The sequence below is a fragment of the Aquarana catesbeiana genome, linkage group LG06, assembly GCF_042186555.1.
Source record: "Aquarana catesbeiana isolate 2022-GZ linkage group LG06, ASM4218655v1, whole genome shotgun sequence".
Lineage (NCBI taxonomy): Eukaryota > Metazoa > Chordata > Amphibia > Anura > Ranidae > Aquarana > Aquarana catesbeiana.
The window spans coordinates 234,374,157-234,391,723 of NC_133329.1; the positions used below are offsets into that span (position 1 = coordinate 234,374,157).

Genomic DNA, 17,567 nt, shown 5'->3' on the forward strand with positions numbered 1-17,567 from the left:
AGCTGGGGAGAGGAAAACACTCTCGTTATCAGCAGTCCACTTAAAAGGGGATTTAAACAAAGTGGCAGATTTCCTCAGCAGAAAGCAAGTGAGAGAAGGCGATTGGGTGCTAAAACAGGAGGTATTCCAGCAGATTACAGAGCAATGGGGAACACCTCAGGTGGACTTATTTGCGTCAAGAGAAAACAGGAGAGTTCAAGCATTCTTGTCCCTGAGAAGAGAAGATGGAGCTCTCGGGGTTGATGCATTAGCACAAAATTGGACGTTCAAGAGATGTTATGCTTTTCCCCCACCGGTGTTAATACCAGCGGTGATAAGAAAATTGCGTACAGAGAACACATCTCTGATTCTCATAGCACCTCACTGGCCCAGGAGACCGTGGTTCTCTATGCTCAAAGAACTCACCATAGAGCCCCCCTGGTTGTTACCAGTCCAAAAAGACCTACTTTCACAGGGCCCAGTGTACTGTCCCCAGGTAGGAAGGTGGAATTTAGCCGCCTGGTATCTGAGGAGCAGCTGCTAAAAGCAAAAGGGTTCTCAAGCCGCTTAATAGAGACACTGCTGAAAAGCAGGAAGGTTGAGACGCAGATTATATATCAAAAAGTATGGAAATGCTTTAGAAGATGGTGTGCAGAAAACAATTTCAAAACACAAAGCTCAATGGCAGTCTTAGAATTTCTACAGAGTGGTGTAGATAAAGGCCTAAGTCTCAGTACACTAAAGAGCCAGGTGTCCGCACTGTCAGTTTACCAAGAAAAACGCTTAGCAGCAAATCCATGGATAATCAGACTTTTTAGATCCGTGAGCAGGCAGAAACCGATACAAAGTTCAGCCTTTCCAAAATGGGACCTGTCATTGGTGCTGGAAACTATGACAGCAGAACCCTTTGAACCTTTGAAGGATTGCAGCCTAAAGATGCTGACACTGAAAGCAATCTTTTTGGTAGCGATCACTACAGCCAAAAGGGTCTGCGAGATCGGAGCCCTTTCGATTAGACCTCCCTTTTGTCAGATTTTCCCGGATCAAATAGTCTTTAAAATGGATCCGGGATTTCTGCCCAAAGTGGCCTCGAAGTTTCACCGAGACCAAGACATAGTGTTACCCTCATTTTGTTCAAATCCTTCGAGAGAACAGGAAATAAAGTTTCATAATTTAGACGTCAGGAGATGCGTCTTACATTATTTAGAGGTAACAAAAACGCTTAGAAAAACGGATTTGTTATTTATTTTAATTTCTGGAGCTAGGCAAGGGCATAAGGCTTCAAGAAGCACTATAGCCAGGTGGCTTAGAAAAGCCATTGAACAGGCGTACGAACTAAGGGGCATGCAGATCCCAGACGTAATCAGGGCACACTCCACAAGGTCAATGGCAGCGTCACAGGCAGAGAGAGCTGGAGCAACGCCAGAACAAATTTGTAAGGCGGCAACCTGGTCCAGCTTCGCCAGTTTTGTAAAACATTATAGAGTGGACCTGTGGTCAGCCAAGGATCAGACCTTTGGACGCAAAGTCCTACAAGCTGTGGTCCCGCCCTAAGGGTAAGTACTCGGTTATCCTCTCAGGTGGCTGTCCTGAAAGACGATTAGGGGAAAAACGAAGTTACTTACTGGTAACGTTCTTTCCCGGAGTCTTTCAGGACAGCCGGGTACCCACCCAAATGTATACTGAGAAATAAAGATTTCCTTACAGGAAATGTGATATAGTTGATTGTGTATCATATGTTCTTGTGTCTCCCCAGCAAACTGGAGGTGCTCTTCAAAGAACTGAGGAGCCAGCAGGGGAGGAGGAAATTTATAAGAAAGCTGGCGCAGGTGTTTCCTACAGAGGGGAGGAGCCAAGGTCTCTCAGGTGGCTGTCCTGAAAGACTCCGGGAAAGAACGTTACCAGTAAGTAACTTCGTTTTTTTTTTTTTTTTTACAATAATTTCTGGGAGAAGAACATTTCTGAAGAAAAGTCTAAATCCCCTTAGTAATATCTTTTCCCCTTTTGACACTGGAAAAGCACAAAAAATAGATGTATATGTGTGTGTATATGTATATGTATGTATATATGTATATATATATATATATATATATATATATATATATATATATATATATATAATTTGCCAATATTGAAAATGCTAAAAGATCCATTTTATACAGATATACATATGACCATGTCTGTATGTTACGCACAGAGTATGTATATTCTGTAATACATGATTCTTAGTTTGAAATTCTGCCGGTTCAGTAGGGAGCAGCCTATTTTCAAACCATGTATAGGTAAGGCTGATTGTAACCAAATCTGTCATCGATTTGCCTACCTACAGTGGGGGGGGGGGGGGGGGGAGTATTTGATCCCCTGCTTATTTTGTATGTTTGCCAACTGACAAAGAAATGATCAAGCTATAATTTTAATGGTAAGTTTATTTTATCAATGAGAGAAAGAATAAGTAAAAAAAATATCCAGAGAAAAACACATTTCAAAAAATGTATAAATTGATTTTGCATTTTAATGAGTGAAATATTTGCTCCTTTCAATCAGCAAGATTTCTGGCTCCCAGGTGTCTTCTATATGGGTAATGAATGAGCTGAAATTGGGAGTGCTCCTAATCCCAGCTTGTTACCTGTAGACACCAGTCCACAGAAGAAAAAAATCATCAGATTCCAATCTCTCCTCGATGGCCAAGACCAAAAAGCTGTCCAAGTATGTCAGGAACAAGATTGTAGACCTACACAAGGCTGGAATGGGCTACAAGACCGCTTGGTGAGAAGGTAACAGTTGGTGCAATTATTCACAAATAGAAGAAAACCAAAATAACTGTCAACCTCCTTTTTGGTCTGGGGCTCCATGCAAAATCTCACCTTGTGGAGTTTCAATAATGAGAACGGTAAGGAATCGGGCCAGAACTACACAGGAGAATCTTGCCAATGATCTCAAGGCAGCTGGATGCCAAGAAAACAATTGGGAACACATTACGCCGTGAAGGTCTGGAATCCTGCAGCACCCACAAGGCCCCCCTGCTCAAGAAAGCACATGAACAGGCCCATCTGAAAGATTCCAAGGAGAACTGGGTGAAAGTGTTGTGGTCAGATGAGACCAAAATAGATGTCTTTGGCATCAACTCAACGCGCTGTGTTTATAGGAGGAATGCTGCCTATGACCCCAAGAACATCGCCGTCAAACATGGAGGTGGAAACATGCTTTTGGAGGTGTTTTTCTACTAAGGGGACATGACAACTTCACTGCAAAGCGACGATGGATGGGGCCATGTACCGTCAAATATTGGGTGAGAACTCCCTTCCCTCAGCCAGGGAATCATAAATTGGTCATGGATGGGTATTCCAGCATGAAAATGACCCAAAATGTGGCCAAGGCAACAAAGTGGCTCAAGTAGAATCGCATTAAAGTCCTGGAGTGGCCTTGCCAGTCTCAAGAACCTAATTCCATAGAAAATATGTGAAGGGAGCTGAAGGTTCGAGATGCCAAACGTCATCCTCCAAAACCTTAATGACTTGGAGAGGATCTGCAAAGAGGAGTGGGACAAAATCCCACCTGAGATGTGTACAAACCTGGTGGCCAACTACAATAAACGTTCGACCTCTGATTGCTAACAAGGGTTTTGCCACAAAGTACTAAGTCATGTTTTGCGAAGGGGTCAAATGCAGTGCCTTGCAAAAGTATTCATCCCCCCTTGGCGTTTTTCGTGTTTGTTTCCTTGCAACCTGGAATTAACATGGATTGTTTGAGGATTTGCATCATTTAATTTACAGAACATGCCCACAACTTTGAAGTTTTTTTTTTTTTTTTTTATTGTGAAGTAAACCACAAATAGGACAAAATAACAGAGTCCAACGTGCATAACTATTCACACCCTAAAGTCAATACTTTTGTAGAACCACCTTTTGTGGCTATCACAGCTTTAGTTGCTTTAGATAAGTCTCTGAGCTTGCCACATCTTACCACTGGTATTTTTGCCTATTCCTCCTTGCAAAACTGCTCCAGCTCCTCCTGACTGCTGAAAAAGATCCCCACAGCATGATGCTGCCACCACCATGTTTCACTGTGGGGATAGTGTGCTTTGGGTAATATTGGGTTTGCGCTAGACATAGCATTTTCTTTGGCCAAAAAGTTCAGTTTTAGTCTCGTCAGACCAGAGCACTTTCCTCCATACATTTTGGTAATCTCCCACGTGCCTTTTTTTTGCAACCTCAAAACATACCATTTTGTTTGTTTGCTGAAAGTAATGGCTTTCTCCTGGCCACTGTGCCATAAAGCCCAACTCTATGGAGCGTACTGCTTACTGTTGTCCTATGTACAGATACTCCAGTCTCTGCTGTGGAGCTCTGCAGTTCATCCAGGGTTACCTTAGGTCTCTGTGCTGCCTCTCTGATTTAATGCCCTCCTTGCCCGGTCTGTGAGTTTTGGTGTGCAGTCATCGTGGCAAGTTTGCTGTTGTGCCATGTTCTTTCCATTTGGTTATGTTAATTTGTTGGTGCTCCTAGGGATCATCAAAGATTTGGATTTTTTTTTTTTTAACCACTTAAGCCCCGGACCATTTGGCTGACCAGAGCACTTTTTGCGATTTGGCACTGCGTCGCTTTAACTGACAATTGCGCGGTCATGCGTCGTGGCTCCCAAACATTTGTTGGTTTTTTTTTTTCCCTCCACAAATAGAGCTTTCTTTTGGTGGTTTTTGATCAACCTCTGCGGTTTTTATTTTTTGCGCTATAAACAAAAAAATGGCAACAATTTTGGAAAAAAAGCATTATTTTTTACTTTTTGCTATAATATCCCCAAATTATTTTTTTTTCCCTCAGTTTAGGCCGATAAGTTTTGGTTAAGAAAAATCGCAATAAGCGTTTGGTTTGCGCAAAAGTTATAGCGTCTACAAAATAGAGGATAGTTTTATGGCATTTTTATAAAAATTTTTTTTTTTTTTTTTTTTTTTTACATTATGGCGGACAAATCAGACACTTTTTCGTCGCGATTTTGGGACCATTTACTTTTATACAGCGATCAGTGCAATTAAAAATGCATTGATTACTGTGTAAATGTGACTTGCAGTGAAGGGGTTAAACACTAAGTGGCGCTGTAGGGATTAAGTGTGGCCTAGGGAGTGATTCTAACTGGGGGGGAGGGACTGTGTGTGACAGGACGCTGATTATCGCTCCCCGATTACAGGGAGCTGTGATCAGTATCCTTAGGCAGAACAGGGAAATGTTCGTTTTACATTAGCATTTCCCCGTTCTTACTCTCCGTCTGACGATCGCGGGTATGCCCGCGGACATAGTCCGCGGGACCCGTGATCACACGGAGCTCGCCACGCATGCCCACAAGACGCTTCTTAAAGGGCACGTACAGGTACGTGCCCTTCTGCTGCAGTATATCTGCGTGAAGCGGTTAAATATCCTAACCTTGAATTTGTACTTCTCAACAACATTGACCCTTACTTGTTTGGAGAGTTCCTTGGTCTTTATGGCAGTGTTTGGTTAGTGGTGCCTCTTGCTTAGGTGTTGCAGCCTCTGGGGCCTTTCAAAAAGGTGTGTCTATATATAATGACAGATCATGTGACACTTAGAATGCACACAGGTGGACATCATTTCACTAATTATGTGACTTCTGAAGGTAATTGGTTGCACCAGAGCTTTTTATGGGCTTCATAAAAAAGGGGGTGAATACATACGCACATGCCATTATCGTGATTGTTTGTTTTTTTTTTTTTTTTTTTTCTTCGTGGTGGGGGGAAGCTGTATGTATATAATTAACCCCCCCCCCGAACTGTATAGAAAAGCGATGACAGACCAAGTTCATTTTGTTACTCCCAGACTTCACCCACTAAGGCAAAACCTATGCCAGGAGTCCAGTTCCTCTGCAAACCCTGGACACCTAAATCCCCCAGACCAACAGACAAGTTCTCAATTGAATGAAGGGGCTTTTGAAACATTCGTTAGCCTTAGTGGACATTTGGACAGACCGCATCTCAGATGCATGGATACAGGAGAGGTTTTTCACAGGCTGCAAGCTAGAGTTCTCCCCAAACACTCCTCGCTTTGTCCTCCAACCTTTATGGTGGCATTGCTCAGATTAGCAGCCCTCAATGCAGCTCTTCTGATACAAGGGATTATCGCCCCGTTTCCTGTTTTGGCGTAGGTTGACACCTTCACGTTTTGCGCGGGCACAGCAGTTAATTCATTTTGAATGGGCTGCCGTGGCTGGTGAAATGCAGGGAAATGGTCCCTGCACCTCCCCAGAAATCACAAGCTGCATGGGAACCGCACTACAGGTTCCCAGTGCCAGATTAATGGCATCTGCCCATGGGTCCCACGTTTGTGTGCGGTTGGTTGCAGCTACAGGACAAAGTGCCAGTCCTACAGTGGCTTCCACCTGCATTAGTGTGAACTGAGCCACAGGGAGGTTACAGGATTTGTTCCAAAACCTGGCCTACACCCTATCTTGGGTCTTAAGCTGGCCATACACCATACAATTTTCTTATTCAATTTTCTTTAGATTTACCTTCAACTATGTAGTGCAAGGGCCTGCCTGATTGCATACAAATTGAAAGCGTTTAGGTTTGACCTCATATTATATGGTTTTGGTAAATCTAAAGGAAAGTTGTACAAGAAAATTGTATAATGTATGGCCAGCCTTAAGGTGCTGATTGTCTTCATTTCAATCCCAAAAATTTTGTGGCAAACAGAAGGTCTGTCATAGCCTCCCTTTATCAGGGAGACTTTTTGGCCTCTTTAGACATCAAGGATTAGTAATTTTCTTCACTTTGTTGTGGCTCCTCAGTACTTCAGTATGTGGCTCTACCATTTGGTCTGTCTTCCTCACCCCCATGTATTGACAAACGTTCAAGCATCTGTTCCTGCTTTGCTATATTCCTGGGGCACCTGTACTGTGGGATATATGCACGACCTCTTGAGGGAACAGTCAGTCGAGGACCTGTACAATACTTCAGACTTTGAAAAGGTTGGTTGGATCCTGAACCTTTTTTAGAAGTTTGCGTTTGAGCCGGCTCATTGCTTGCAGTATCTGGGTCTGATGCAGGACACAGCTCAATCCATAGTTTACCTTCCACAGGAGTAGCTTTTAATTCTCCCTTTCCAGACTTGGACTCTTATGTTCTAGAATTGATTGATTCTCAAGTGGCATCTCATGTGCGCCCACCTGTTTCTCTGTGGTATATACGTTTTGGTTCTCTCAGCACTTTAACCCTTTTGCTGCCAGGCCCTGCTCTCCACTTTTGAACTCGGCCTACCGTACAATTTTTGCTAATTATCTATTGCTTTTTAATTTTTTTTTAGTGCATTAAAGGGGTTGTAAACCCTTGTGTTTCTTAGTCACAGAAGTTTTTTTCGCCTTACTGCATTGACAGCCCCCCCCCCCCCCCCCCGAATCCGGCATTCTGTGTCAATGGACGCAAATGCAGGACTCTGGAGCGCACCTGCAAGGTAACCACCCCCCCGGAGAGCGCTTCTAGGGGGTTATTCGAGGTGGGGAGGAGCTACCAGCGCTGCTGGGGGACCCCAGAAGTCAAGGATCGGGGCCACTCTGTGCTAAACGAACTACATAGTGGAGGTAAGTATGACATGTTGTTTCAAAAAAACAAACAAAAAAAAAACCCAAAGCTTTACAATTACTTTAAGGTCGGCTTGTAAATTGGAGACATCCTGTAAGGACGTTATTCCACTGCATAGCTTGGTGTCATCTGCAAGGACAGAAATGGTACTTTTAATCTCAGACCCAATATCATTTATAAAGATATTAAGTAAGGGCCCAAATACTGAACCCTGGGGTACACCACCGATCACCTTAGACCGTTCAGAGTAAGAGTCCATTAACCACTACTCTCTGAATCCTGTCTTTTAGCCAGTTTTATATCCATTTACAAATTGATCTGTCAAAACATACTCCAGATTTGTGAGACTTCTTGGACTTTTTGACACCAGCTAATTGTGTCCCATGGCTGTGCAAGGTTGACTCTGTCCACAAGCTCACTAAAGGCCCCCATTCACACATGAATTTAGGCATCTGTTGTGTGGTGTGTTTGTGTCTTCTTTTTTTTTTTTTTTTGGGGGGGGGGCGGGGTGGGCAGTTAGGCATTCTGCATGCGTTTTTTCGGGCCAGATCAATTTTTGTTTTAGCCAGTGAAAAGGAGTTTCAAGAGGTTTTTGTAGTCTGTTGGGACCAAAACGCGTAACTGCCCCAAAAGATGCTTGTGTACTTTTTCAAGCGATGCACTTCAAGTGATGCTATGCTCAGGTGGGTGTAAAAGGGTACCAGTGCTCATAATCGAAATCCTAATGTCGTGTGACACACTTCTGCTAAACTCCAAGTTTTAGCCTCTTTTGATGCCAGCTTTGGCAGTAAGGTCCTCGAGGTGGCTCTTTGCACTGCAGGCAGTGCCCAGTTTGTTTTTGTGTGGGTTTTTTTTTTTTTTTCTTTTCAGGCTTCTTAGCATTTTGTTTGCATTTTCCACCCCTTAATTTGACTGCTTTTGGATGTATCAAATGTCATTAAATCCTGCGTCCTGTGTTAATGGAACAGACATGGGACATAGAGCATCTTTCTATCCATGAAGATGAGATTATGTTACTTGGACACTGCCAAAAAGACAGGAAATCCTTAGATGATGTCTGTGAAGTCTCTGCACAAAATAGTAGTCTCAAAGGTTTCATCTGTGATTAGGAGATTAGCTTTTTATTTGATCCGTTTTCCTACGACTTATGTACAATCAGAATAGTACCTGGACCCTGCTCTGGACATGTGGAGACGGCTTGCAATGCCAGAAGGCACTGGCCCTCCACAATGATATGCCTTGTGGTCCAGTGGGTAGTGATCCTCGACTGAGTTGTTGTTCCTGAAGGCTTTTGTGGTAGAGCTTGCTGTGATGGGTGAAGATGGCAGGCCGGGAGTGAGAGGCGTTACACTAGGTGTGGGGTGTGTGTGTTGTGTGTTTTTTTTTTTTTTTTTTTTTTTTTTTTTGTGCCCCTTCCAAAAAAAATATGAGGCAACAGACAGCATTAAAGTACTTATCAAGCTTCTAAACCTTTATTACTCTATTAGAAATTACTAGAAAATTTAAATATTAAGTAGGGAGATTTTAATTTCCTCTTCTGTCAAACGGGGACACCTATGACCATAAAATGTTCATGTATTAACCGTTTCCCACTGTATTTTAAATGTTTTGACTGAAGTTGGGCTTTAAGAAATGTATTCCTTTACCGTTGATCAGTAGTATTAAAATGGGTTCTTTGTGACTGTTTTTTGGACTGTGTACCAGTTGACACTGAATAATTTCATTTTTTTTTTTTCTTTTCTTTTTTCCTTGCAGGCTAAGTCGTGCATTTGTCATATGTGTGGCGCTCACCTGAACAGACTTCACTCTTGCCTGTATTGTGTGTTCTTCGGTTGTTTTACAAAGAAACACATTCACGAACACGCAAAGCTTAAAAGACACAATCTTGGTAAGTTATTTCATGAACGAAGTTGCTTGCTGTTATTCTACAGCTAATTCTAAGCAGATGCAGCTGACAGTATTTTATTTTTTTTTTTTTCCTTTTGAGAAAAGAAAAATATAAATATTTTTATTTAAATTTTTAACATACTAGGAGCATGACACGTGTCAAGTAACGCAAAGAAAAAAACAAAACCTAAATGAGTCATACATCAGCACAAGTGGCCCGCATAACCCAATGGATGAGGATCTGTGTCAGTAAGGGCCCACGACAATTTCACATCTTTGGTTTTCTCCAATAATGATATTCTATGTAACTGACTACGGTATCCAGATATGTAATCAACCCTTCACAGATGGAACTCACAATTTGTACTAAGACCTTTTTCACACTAGGGCCGTGCCGCGTTAGCTTTTAACCCCTGCTAGCGGCCGAACAAAGAGTTAAAAGCGCCCTTGTTGCGGCGCTGCCCATTCATTTCAATGGGCAGGGCGTTTTGGAAAATGTCTATACAGCACTCCCAAACCGCCCCAAAGATGCTGCTTGCGGGCTTTTTTTTTTTTTTTTTCTTCGTCCTGCAAGCGCACCGCCCCAGTGTGAAAGCATTCAGGTGTTCTCGCTGGGGAGGCTTGAGGTTCGCTTTTCAGGTGCTATTTTTAGTGCTAAAACTCCTAAAAAGCACCTTTTCAGTATGCGGTATTTAACTGATACCGAACCCCATCACATCGTAACCTAAAGTGCTACATGCAGTAACATTGTGTTGCTAACCAAGAGAGACAGTTCTCACTCAGATGCAGTAGATGCATCATTCACCCATCCTCCCCACACTTTGTCAAATTTTGCTGGAACCCCTCTACTGGCATATGTAGCCTTATAAAAAGAGAGGGCTTTATTAGAGCTTTCCAGGCTGTGGTCAGAGCATGAGATTTTTTTTTTTTTGTTTTTTCTAAGAAAGGATCATGCTTTTCCTAGCGTAATGGAGCAATAAGGTTTGAGTTTGGATTACCAGAAGGCAAATTTTCACAGAAGGAATTGTTTAACGTTGTGACAGAATTTATACATTGAGCCAAAATTATTGCATTGCCGTACAATCTCAGAATATGAATAAAATCTTCATGGGGATAATTACATCGCCAACTAGGTGATTGGGAGGGGAATTTTTTAGCCAATCTAGCAGGGGTTGAATTCTTTGCAAAAATTTATATTGAATAAGGTGGTCTCTAGCAGACGCCAGTCTAGTGAAAGAGGCGTCCCAAAGATCATCGCAGTCATCTCCATCCATACTAGGAAAATTAACCAACCAGGTGTTACAACAGGGTAGAAGTAACCTAACACTGTCGATAAATAATTTGTATATGGAGGATAGTTCCTTTTTAAGAGTGTCATCCCTTAGTAAGGCCTCAGTCACCCACATGCACCGCTGAACTGAGTCTGGAAGGAGTGTCAGAGCTGTAGGTAGTGGAAGAGGTGAGTTAGGCAGTTGGGCTTTTAGCAAGCAGTGTCCCATTCCGCACCACAGATCCTACTGTTTTGACCCCAAATGTAGTCCAAATACTGGGCTCTGGATAAGCATAAAATTGATGTATCTAGGTTTTTCTATAAGGGGAAACTGTACTATCACCTTCGTGTTCTGCCCGCCTAGTTACTACCCAAGCCCAAATTGTTGCTCGCATAGATAGTGAGAGGATAATGGGGCCTTAGTTCCCTGGAATACCAGATGAAACAATGCCTCATAGGAGCCAACAGCTGCCTCCAGAGACCCTGCCGCATCATCCGGTGTAATCTGCCACCTATGAACATTAACCAATTGCCCTGCCAGAAAGTAACAGTAAAAGTTAGGAACTGCCAAACCCCACACTCATTCCATGGCTGTTGAAGGACCTGCAGTTTAAAGTGGTTGTAAACCCCATTCATGCAATCTGACTTGGGCTGGTATAACTGTAGTGTTTACTTATCTCTCTCCAAAGCACTAAGTGCCCTGTCTTTCTGCTGCCCTGTTATCTGCATAATAACTTCTGACAAACACTCCAACACAGGAGATAGAAGCAGCTGAAAATTTGTGTCGGGGAGGGTGCTTAGAGGGAGATTAGCAGAGGGCTTGTCTATTTACAGTACAGCTCTGCATGTTTCTTCGTCCCTCTGCCTATGTGGTGGGGGAGGGGTGTGTGCCTTTCCTCCCATCGGCTCTCGCACAGTGTAAGCCCCAACTCCACACCCACTACTGGAACAGAAAGAGATTTGTAACATGATGTGCACTTAAGACCCGGTTCACACAGGGATGACCTGTCAGGTGACATAGCTGCCTGACAAGTCGCGCTCCATTCTGTACAATAGAACTGTTCTAATAGCAGCGACTCAAGTCACTCCAGCTTAGAAAGAGGTTCCTGTACTACTTTGGGGCGACTTCAGAACGGCTTGCATTGACTTCTATACAAAAGTTGTTTTGCAAGCTGTGTTGAAGTTGTGCTGTACGGGGCGGCTTCAGAGTCGGGCAACTTTGAAGCCGCCTCTGTGTGACCTGGCACTTAGCATGCAGAAAGCTGGAGAATAAAGCTTATATAGAGAGATTTGTTTCAGCTGTGTATCATCAGAAGCTGTTCACTTCACTGGGTATATGAGGGTTTACATCCACTTTAATTTGTGGGGTGCCCCCTTGCCACAAAAAAATTAGATACCAGGCGGTCAGTGGTCCTAAAAATGGATTTAGGTGCACGAATCGGAGTGTCTAAAAATATACAAGAAAAGGGGGGGGGGAATTTAATTTTTATTAAATTAATCTTCCTAATCCAGGAGAGTGGACGATTCTGCCAGGCCTGAAGTCTGTTTTAAGGCTTTGGATAACAGGTTACATTTAAAGTTTTATGAAGAAGTCTGTAATGACATTGGAAATCTCAAGTCCTAGGTATTTAAAGGGGTTGTAAAGGTATTTTTTTTTTCTTTAAAAATAAAAAACATGTTATACTTACCTTCACTGTGCAGCTCGTTCTGCACAGAGTGGCCCCGAACCTGCTTTTCTGGGGTCCCTCGGCGGCTGTCTCAGCTCCTCCCCGCAATAACTAACAACCTTAATGCGAGCTCCCTCGCGTGGTGGTTCGTTATTGCGGGCGCGCTCCCGTGATACAGCCGGCGGCTATAGCCGCTCGCTGTATCACTCGGCCCCGCCCCCCGGCGCGCCGCGTCATTGGATGTGATTGACAGCAGCGCGAGCCAATGGCTGCGCTGCTTTCAATCCATCCACTATAGCCAATCAGCGACCAGGCTGATCGGCTGAATGGGGGTCGGGAACGAGCAGGCGAATTTTTGAGGTGTCAGGTAAGTAAAACGGGGGGGCTGGGGGCGGCGGTATTATCAAAAGTTTTTTCACCTTTAATGCATAGAATGCATTAAGGTGAAAAAATTTATACCTTTTACAACCCCTTTTAACCTTGTCAACCCACTGTAGTGGCAAAGGGTGCGGATATCAGATGGTAGAAGAGGGAGCCTTCAGGGGAAGTGTCTGAGACTGACTTCAGTTTACTTTAAGACCAGAGTAGTTGAAAAAGGAATTTAGGATAGACAATGCTGCAGATAGTTACTCATCCGAATCTTGGAGAAATAGGACCTTATCTGCATATAGTGCTGTTTTTAAGGTGAGACTACCGACTTGGATACAGCAGCTGATAAATTTGTAACTTAAATTGTATCTCTAAACAAGAACAAAAAAATATTTGCGGCTCATAAGTCCTTAACCACTTTAAGACCAGCCTCGTTTTGGATTTTAGGTGTTTACATGTTTAAAACCGGTTTTTCTGCTAGAAAATTACTTAGAAGAAAAACCATATATAATGTTTGGGGGTTCTAACACCCTAGAGAATACAATGGCGGTCATTGCAATACTTTTTTTTTGCACCGTATTTGCGCAGCGGTCTTATAAGCGCACTTTTTTTGGAAAAAATTCACTTTTTTGAATAAAAAAATAAAACAGTAAAGTTATCCCGATTTTTTTTTTTTTTTTTTTTTTTTTTTTTTTTTTTTTTTTTTTTTTTTTTTATATTGTGAAATATAATGTTACGCCAAGTAAATTGATACCCAACATGTCATGCTTGAAAATTGCGCCCGCTCGTGGAATAGCGTCAAACTTTTACCCTCAAAAATCTCCATAGGCGACGTTTAAAAAATTCTACAGGTTGCATATTTTGCGCTACAGAGGAGGTCTAGGGCTAGAATTATTGCTCTCGCTCTACCGGTCGCGGCGATACCTCACACGTGTGGTTTGACCACCGTTTTCATATGCGGGCGCTACTCGCGTATGCGTTCGCTTCTGCGCGCGAGCTCGTCGGGACAGGGGGGTTTTAAAAATTTTTTTTTTTATTTATTTTACAATATTTTATTTATTTTTACACTGTTAAAAGTGACAATTTTTTTTTTTTTTTTTTATTTCTATTACAAGGAATGTAAACATCCCTTGTAATAGAAAAAAGCATGGCAGGACCTCTTAAATATGAGATCTGGGGTCAAAAAGACCTCAGATCTCATATTTACACTAAAATGCAATAAAAAAAAAAAAAAAAGTCATTTAGAAAAATGACATTTGAAAAAATATGCCTTTTTAAGAGGCGTGGACGGAAGTGACGTTTTGACGTCGCTTCCGCCCAGCAGTGTCATGGAGACGAGTGAGCGCCATCTTGGCCTCACTCGTCTCCAGACACACAACGGCACAGGACGCGATCGCCTCCGCCGCTACCGACGGCTCCGGTAAGCGGCGGAGGGCACCGGATCGCGGCGGGAGGGGGGGGGGGCCCTCTCCCGCCACCGATTAAAAGTGATCTCGCGGCGAATCCGCCGCAGGGACCACTTTTATCTGAAAGCTGGCCGCCGCACTAAAACGGGGATACCGGGGTTATGGCAGCTAGCTGCTGCCATAACAACGATATACCCCTTCAAACTTAGGACGTACATAGTTGTGCGGCGGTCGGGAAGTGGTTAATCATAGTGGCAGTTTTCATTTTTCTTTTTCTGGCTTTTTTTTCCCTGGTGGTCCAGTTAGTAACACTTTCTGTCCTAAGGTGACAATACTCACTGCCCTGGATCTCTGGAGAAGCAGTCTGGTCACTGTAATGGCCCATACACACGATCCGAAAATTGGACGGACAATACCTTTTTCAACGCAATCGCGCGCTAATCGGATCGTTAGTACAGAGCTTTCCGAGAGCCAATCACGACAGTTCATTCTATTTATTATTCGATCTGACAAGCATGAAAATTTTCCTCGTACGATATCAGATCGTACGATTTTTGTTTAGTCAGTACAGTTGTCCAAAAATACAAGTACACTACAACACATGACATCACTTCTGATAATTTTTTTTTTTTTTTTTTTTTTTTCTTTTTTTTCCTGTCGTACGAGAATTTTCGTGACTTTAGTAACCTATTCAATTTCTACTTGTGACTAGTAAGCGAAAAGAGTGCACAGGAAGTTGAGTTTACTGCAAAGAAGGTATAAGAGGGGTGACTGGCTTTTTTTTTTTTTTTTTTTTTTTTTTATATGAAGGCACAGAGGAATGAATTCTGGAACTGTGCCAAGAAAAGGCCAGGAAGAGGGCAAAAAATGATGCTTATTGGTTATAGCCTGTAGCCTTCCTGCAGCACATATTTCCTGTTTTACTGTCCTAGCATGCCTTGTGTTGCACGGTATGTGTGGCCATCTTGTTAGCAGCAGGGTTTTGCTTCCTCATTTTGCAGCCTCTAGCAGAGGACCTTGAGCAACACAATAGTGATATCACAAACTCGTTGGGACGGGAAAGGCATTTTTTGTCTGTATCTGCACTACGAGCTCGCTGCTCGTCGGATTTCCGCCTGATTTGTGTTTTTTTTTTTTTTTTTTTTTTTAAATGTGAGTACCTGTATAATTGTAATAAAATCGCATTGCTATTAGACAATACTACACTATTGTGGATTTTCCTTTCTGGTTTATCTCGGTGACCCCGGGACACTACTTGGTGAGACGCAAGTCCATAAAGGTGACAAGCCAGGATAGGATTAGACCTCCACCGCCCCCACTGCCTGCTTATTCCAGGACATTTAAAGGCTGCCATTTCTATATATTGGCTAAATGCGAGTACCCCATTACCTCAAGGTAAGGGGCCACTGCCCACCAGTGTGTGCCGTGCTGCATGAAGAGATATATCACCGTTGTCACGTTTATTTTTGCACTGAGTGGATCACATGCTCTGGACTTTGTTTTTAATAGTTCTAGTGTTTACCACCTTTTTTCATTTTTTCACTTTACTGAGAGGACTGTATATCGCTGTATTTGGTAGAAGTGCACCATTTATGTTACACGCACCTGGTGATGTGTTAAGTAACACCAGGTGCACTCTTGCTCGGTCAGCAGACCATTGTATTTTTTTGATATATTTTTCTAATTGTTTTGATATTTTTTGATGTTTATATTTTTTAGAAGTCTTGGTTTGTTATCATTTTTGCATACGGATTCACTATCACTCCGAGAAGCACCTATGACACTTATTTGATGTGTATTTATCAGTTTAAGTGGATAATTAAGTTTTTTCCAAGCATATTTTCAACATATAGTTTATTTTTGTTTTTATAACACATACACAGAATTAGGCACTCTCAGATAGAGGTATATTTTTACACGTGATTGCAGAAACACACATGATTGATTGCAGTAGATCTGCATTTTAGAGACACCCACCACTACTGTGTTACCACACTTAAGTCAATTCTTTTAGATTTTTTTTGTTTTAATTTAGGATTAGCGCAACACCACACTGTCATTTGATATCACAAACTCGCTCTAAGATTCAGAGACAACCGTGTCTTAGTGCATTACTAAACCCAGGACACTGCATTCACTATATCTGGTCTCCCACAATACACAGAACATGGAAAAGCAATTTTTTTAGTAAATCTAAACTGCTAATTACCTTTTCCCATCAGCAGTTAAAGTTGTGACTATCAGTGTCCAGCCAAGCATTGGTTAAAGCTCATAGGAGTTTTCTGACTGTCCCATTAGACTGCAAGACTCCAGACCCTCTGTCTGGATAGTGCGGATTGGCCCTGTGCTGATCACATGCACTTTTCCAAGAAAAAAAAGTCTAGCGATGCATACCAAACAGAGCATGTGCAATCTGATTCAATAGTCTGTTATCAGGAAATTGTCAGGGGGCAGTGGAAGAGGGGAGGCTCAGAGAAGACTGGATCAAGCAGCCTTTTTACACAATGTGGAGGATTAACCCCTTAGGTTCCACGGTATTACAATCATGCTTTACTGCATATAGACTGTGTGTTTTTTTTTTTTTTGTTTTTTTTTTTATAATCTGTTGTGGGTTTAGTAGTGACCCTTTTTAATTTTCACACTGCAGATATACATCTATAAGGCTGTAGACCTAAGACTGCCTAGACAACCTTCCATTCTAGGAAATGCACTGCTATTTATTTTCAGGAACAATTCGAGAGGTGACATTTTCAGAATGCTGGTTAGGCACAATTAACAGTTCTACTTATTCCCTATAACCACTGGCATGTTAACCACTTGCCACCAAATCACGTAACCTGTATGTCATTTTGGTGTCAAGTGGTTGTACCAGTGCGATAGCTGCAGGCATCACCTTGGTACCGTTGTTTAGAGCCGACGGTTGTAGTAACATCTGGAGCGGATAAGCAGCTGCTCGATTGTTAATTACAAGCAGCGGGACAGGATGTTTCCTGGAGCCTTAAAGGCGCCAGTTTAAAATTCCAAAGTATTTAAAAAGCCGATGTTTGCTTTTTTTTTTTTTTTTTTCCTCTTTAATGCTTTTCTTAAGTGCAAAGGAGAAATTTTGAGGTCTTTGATTCCAGATCTCTGCATTAAGAGTACCTGTCCTGTGCCTGTTGCTGTCACAGGGATGTTTACATTCCTTGTGACAGCAATAAAAAGGATAAAAAAAAAATGTAAAGTGCCTCTGTTAGCGCCCCCCCCCCCCCCCCCCCCATGCTAGTGCACAAAGGCGAACGCGTGTGTCAGTCCTGAACGCACGCAAACCGCGGTCTTTGGCGCGAATGTCAGATCATAGGCGATAATTCTAATACTAGACCTCCTCTGTACATCTAAAGTGCTAACCCGTAAAAGCTAAAGCTTAA

The 17,567-nt window shown here is 42.5% G+C and overlaps 1 protein-coding gene across 5 annotated transcripts in view; it reads left to right on the forward strand.

The window, feature by feature from the left end:
* The window catches only part of LOC141146647 (ubiquitin carboxyl-terminal hydrolase 22-A), a 251,632-nt gene that overhangs the window by 39,366 nt on the left and 194,699 nt on the right, over window positions 1-17,567 (forward strand). For all 5 annotated transcript variants that reach the window (XM_073633064.1, XM_073633066.1, XM_073633067.1 and 2 more), the window contains one exon: window positions 9,320-9,452. In XM_073633064.1, the coding sequence (XP_073489165.1) occupies window positions 9,320-9,452 (133 nt within the window). The remainder of the gene's footprint in view (window positions 1-9,319; window positions 9,453-17,567) is intronic.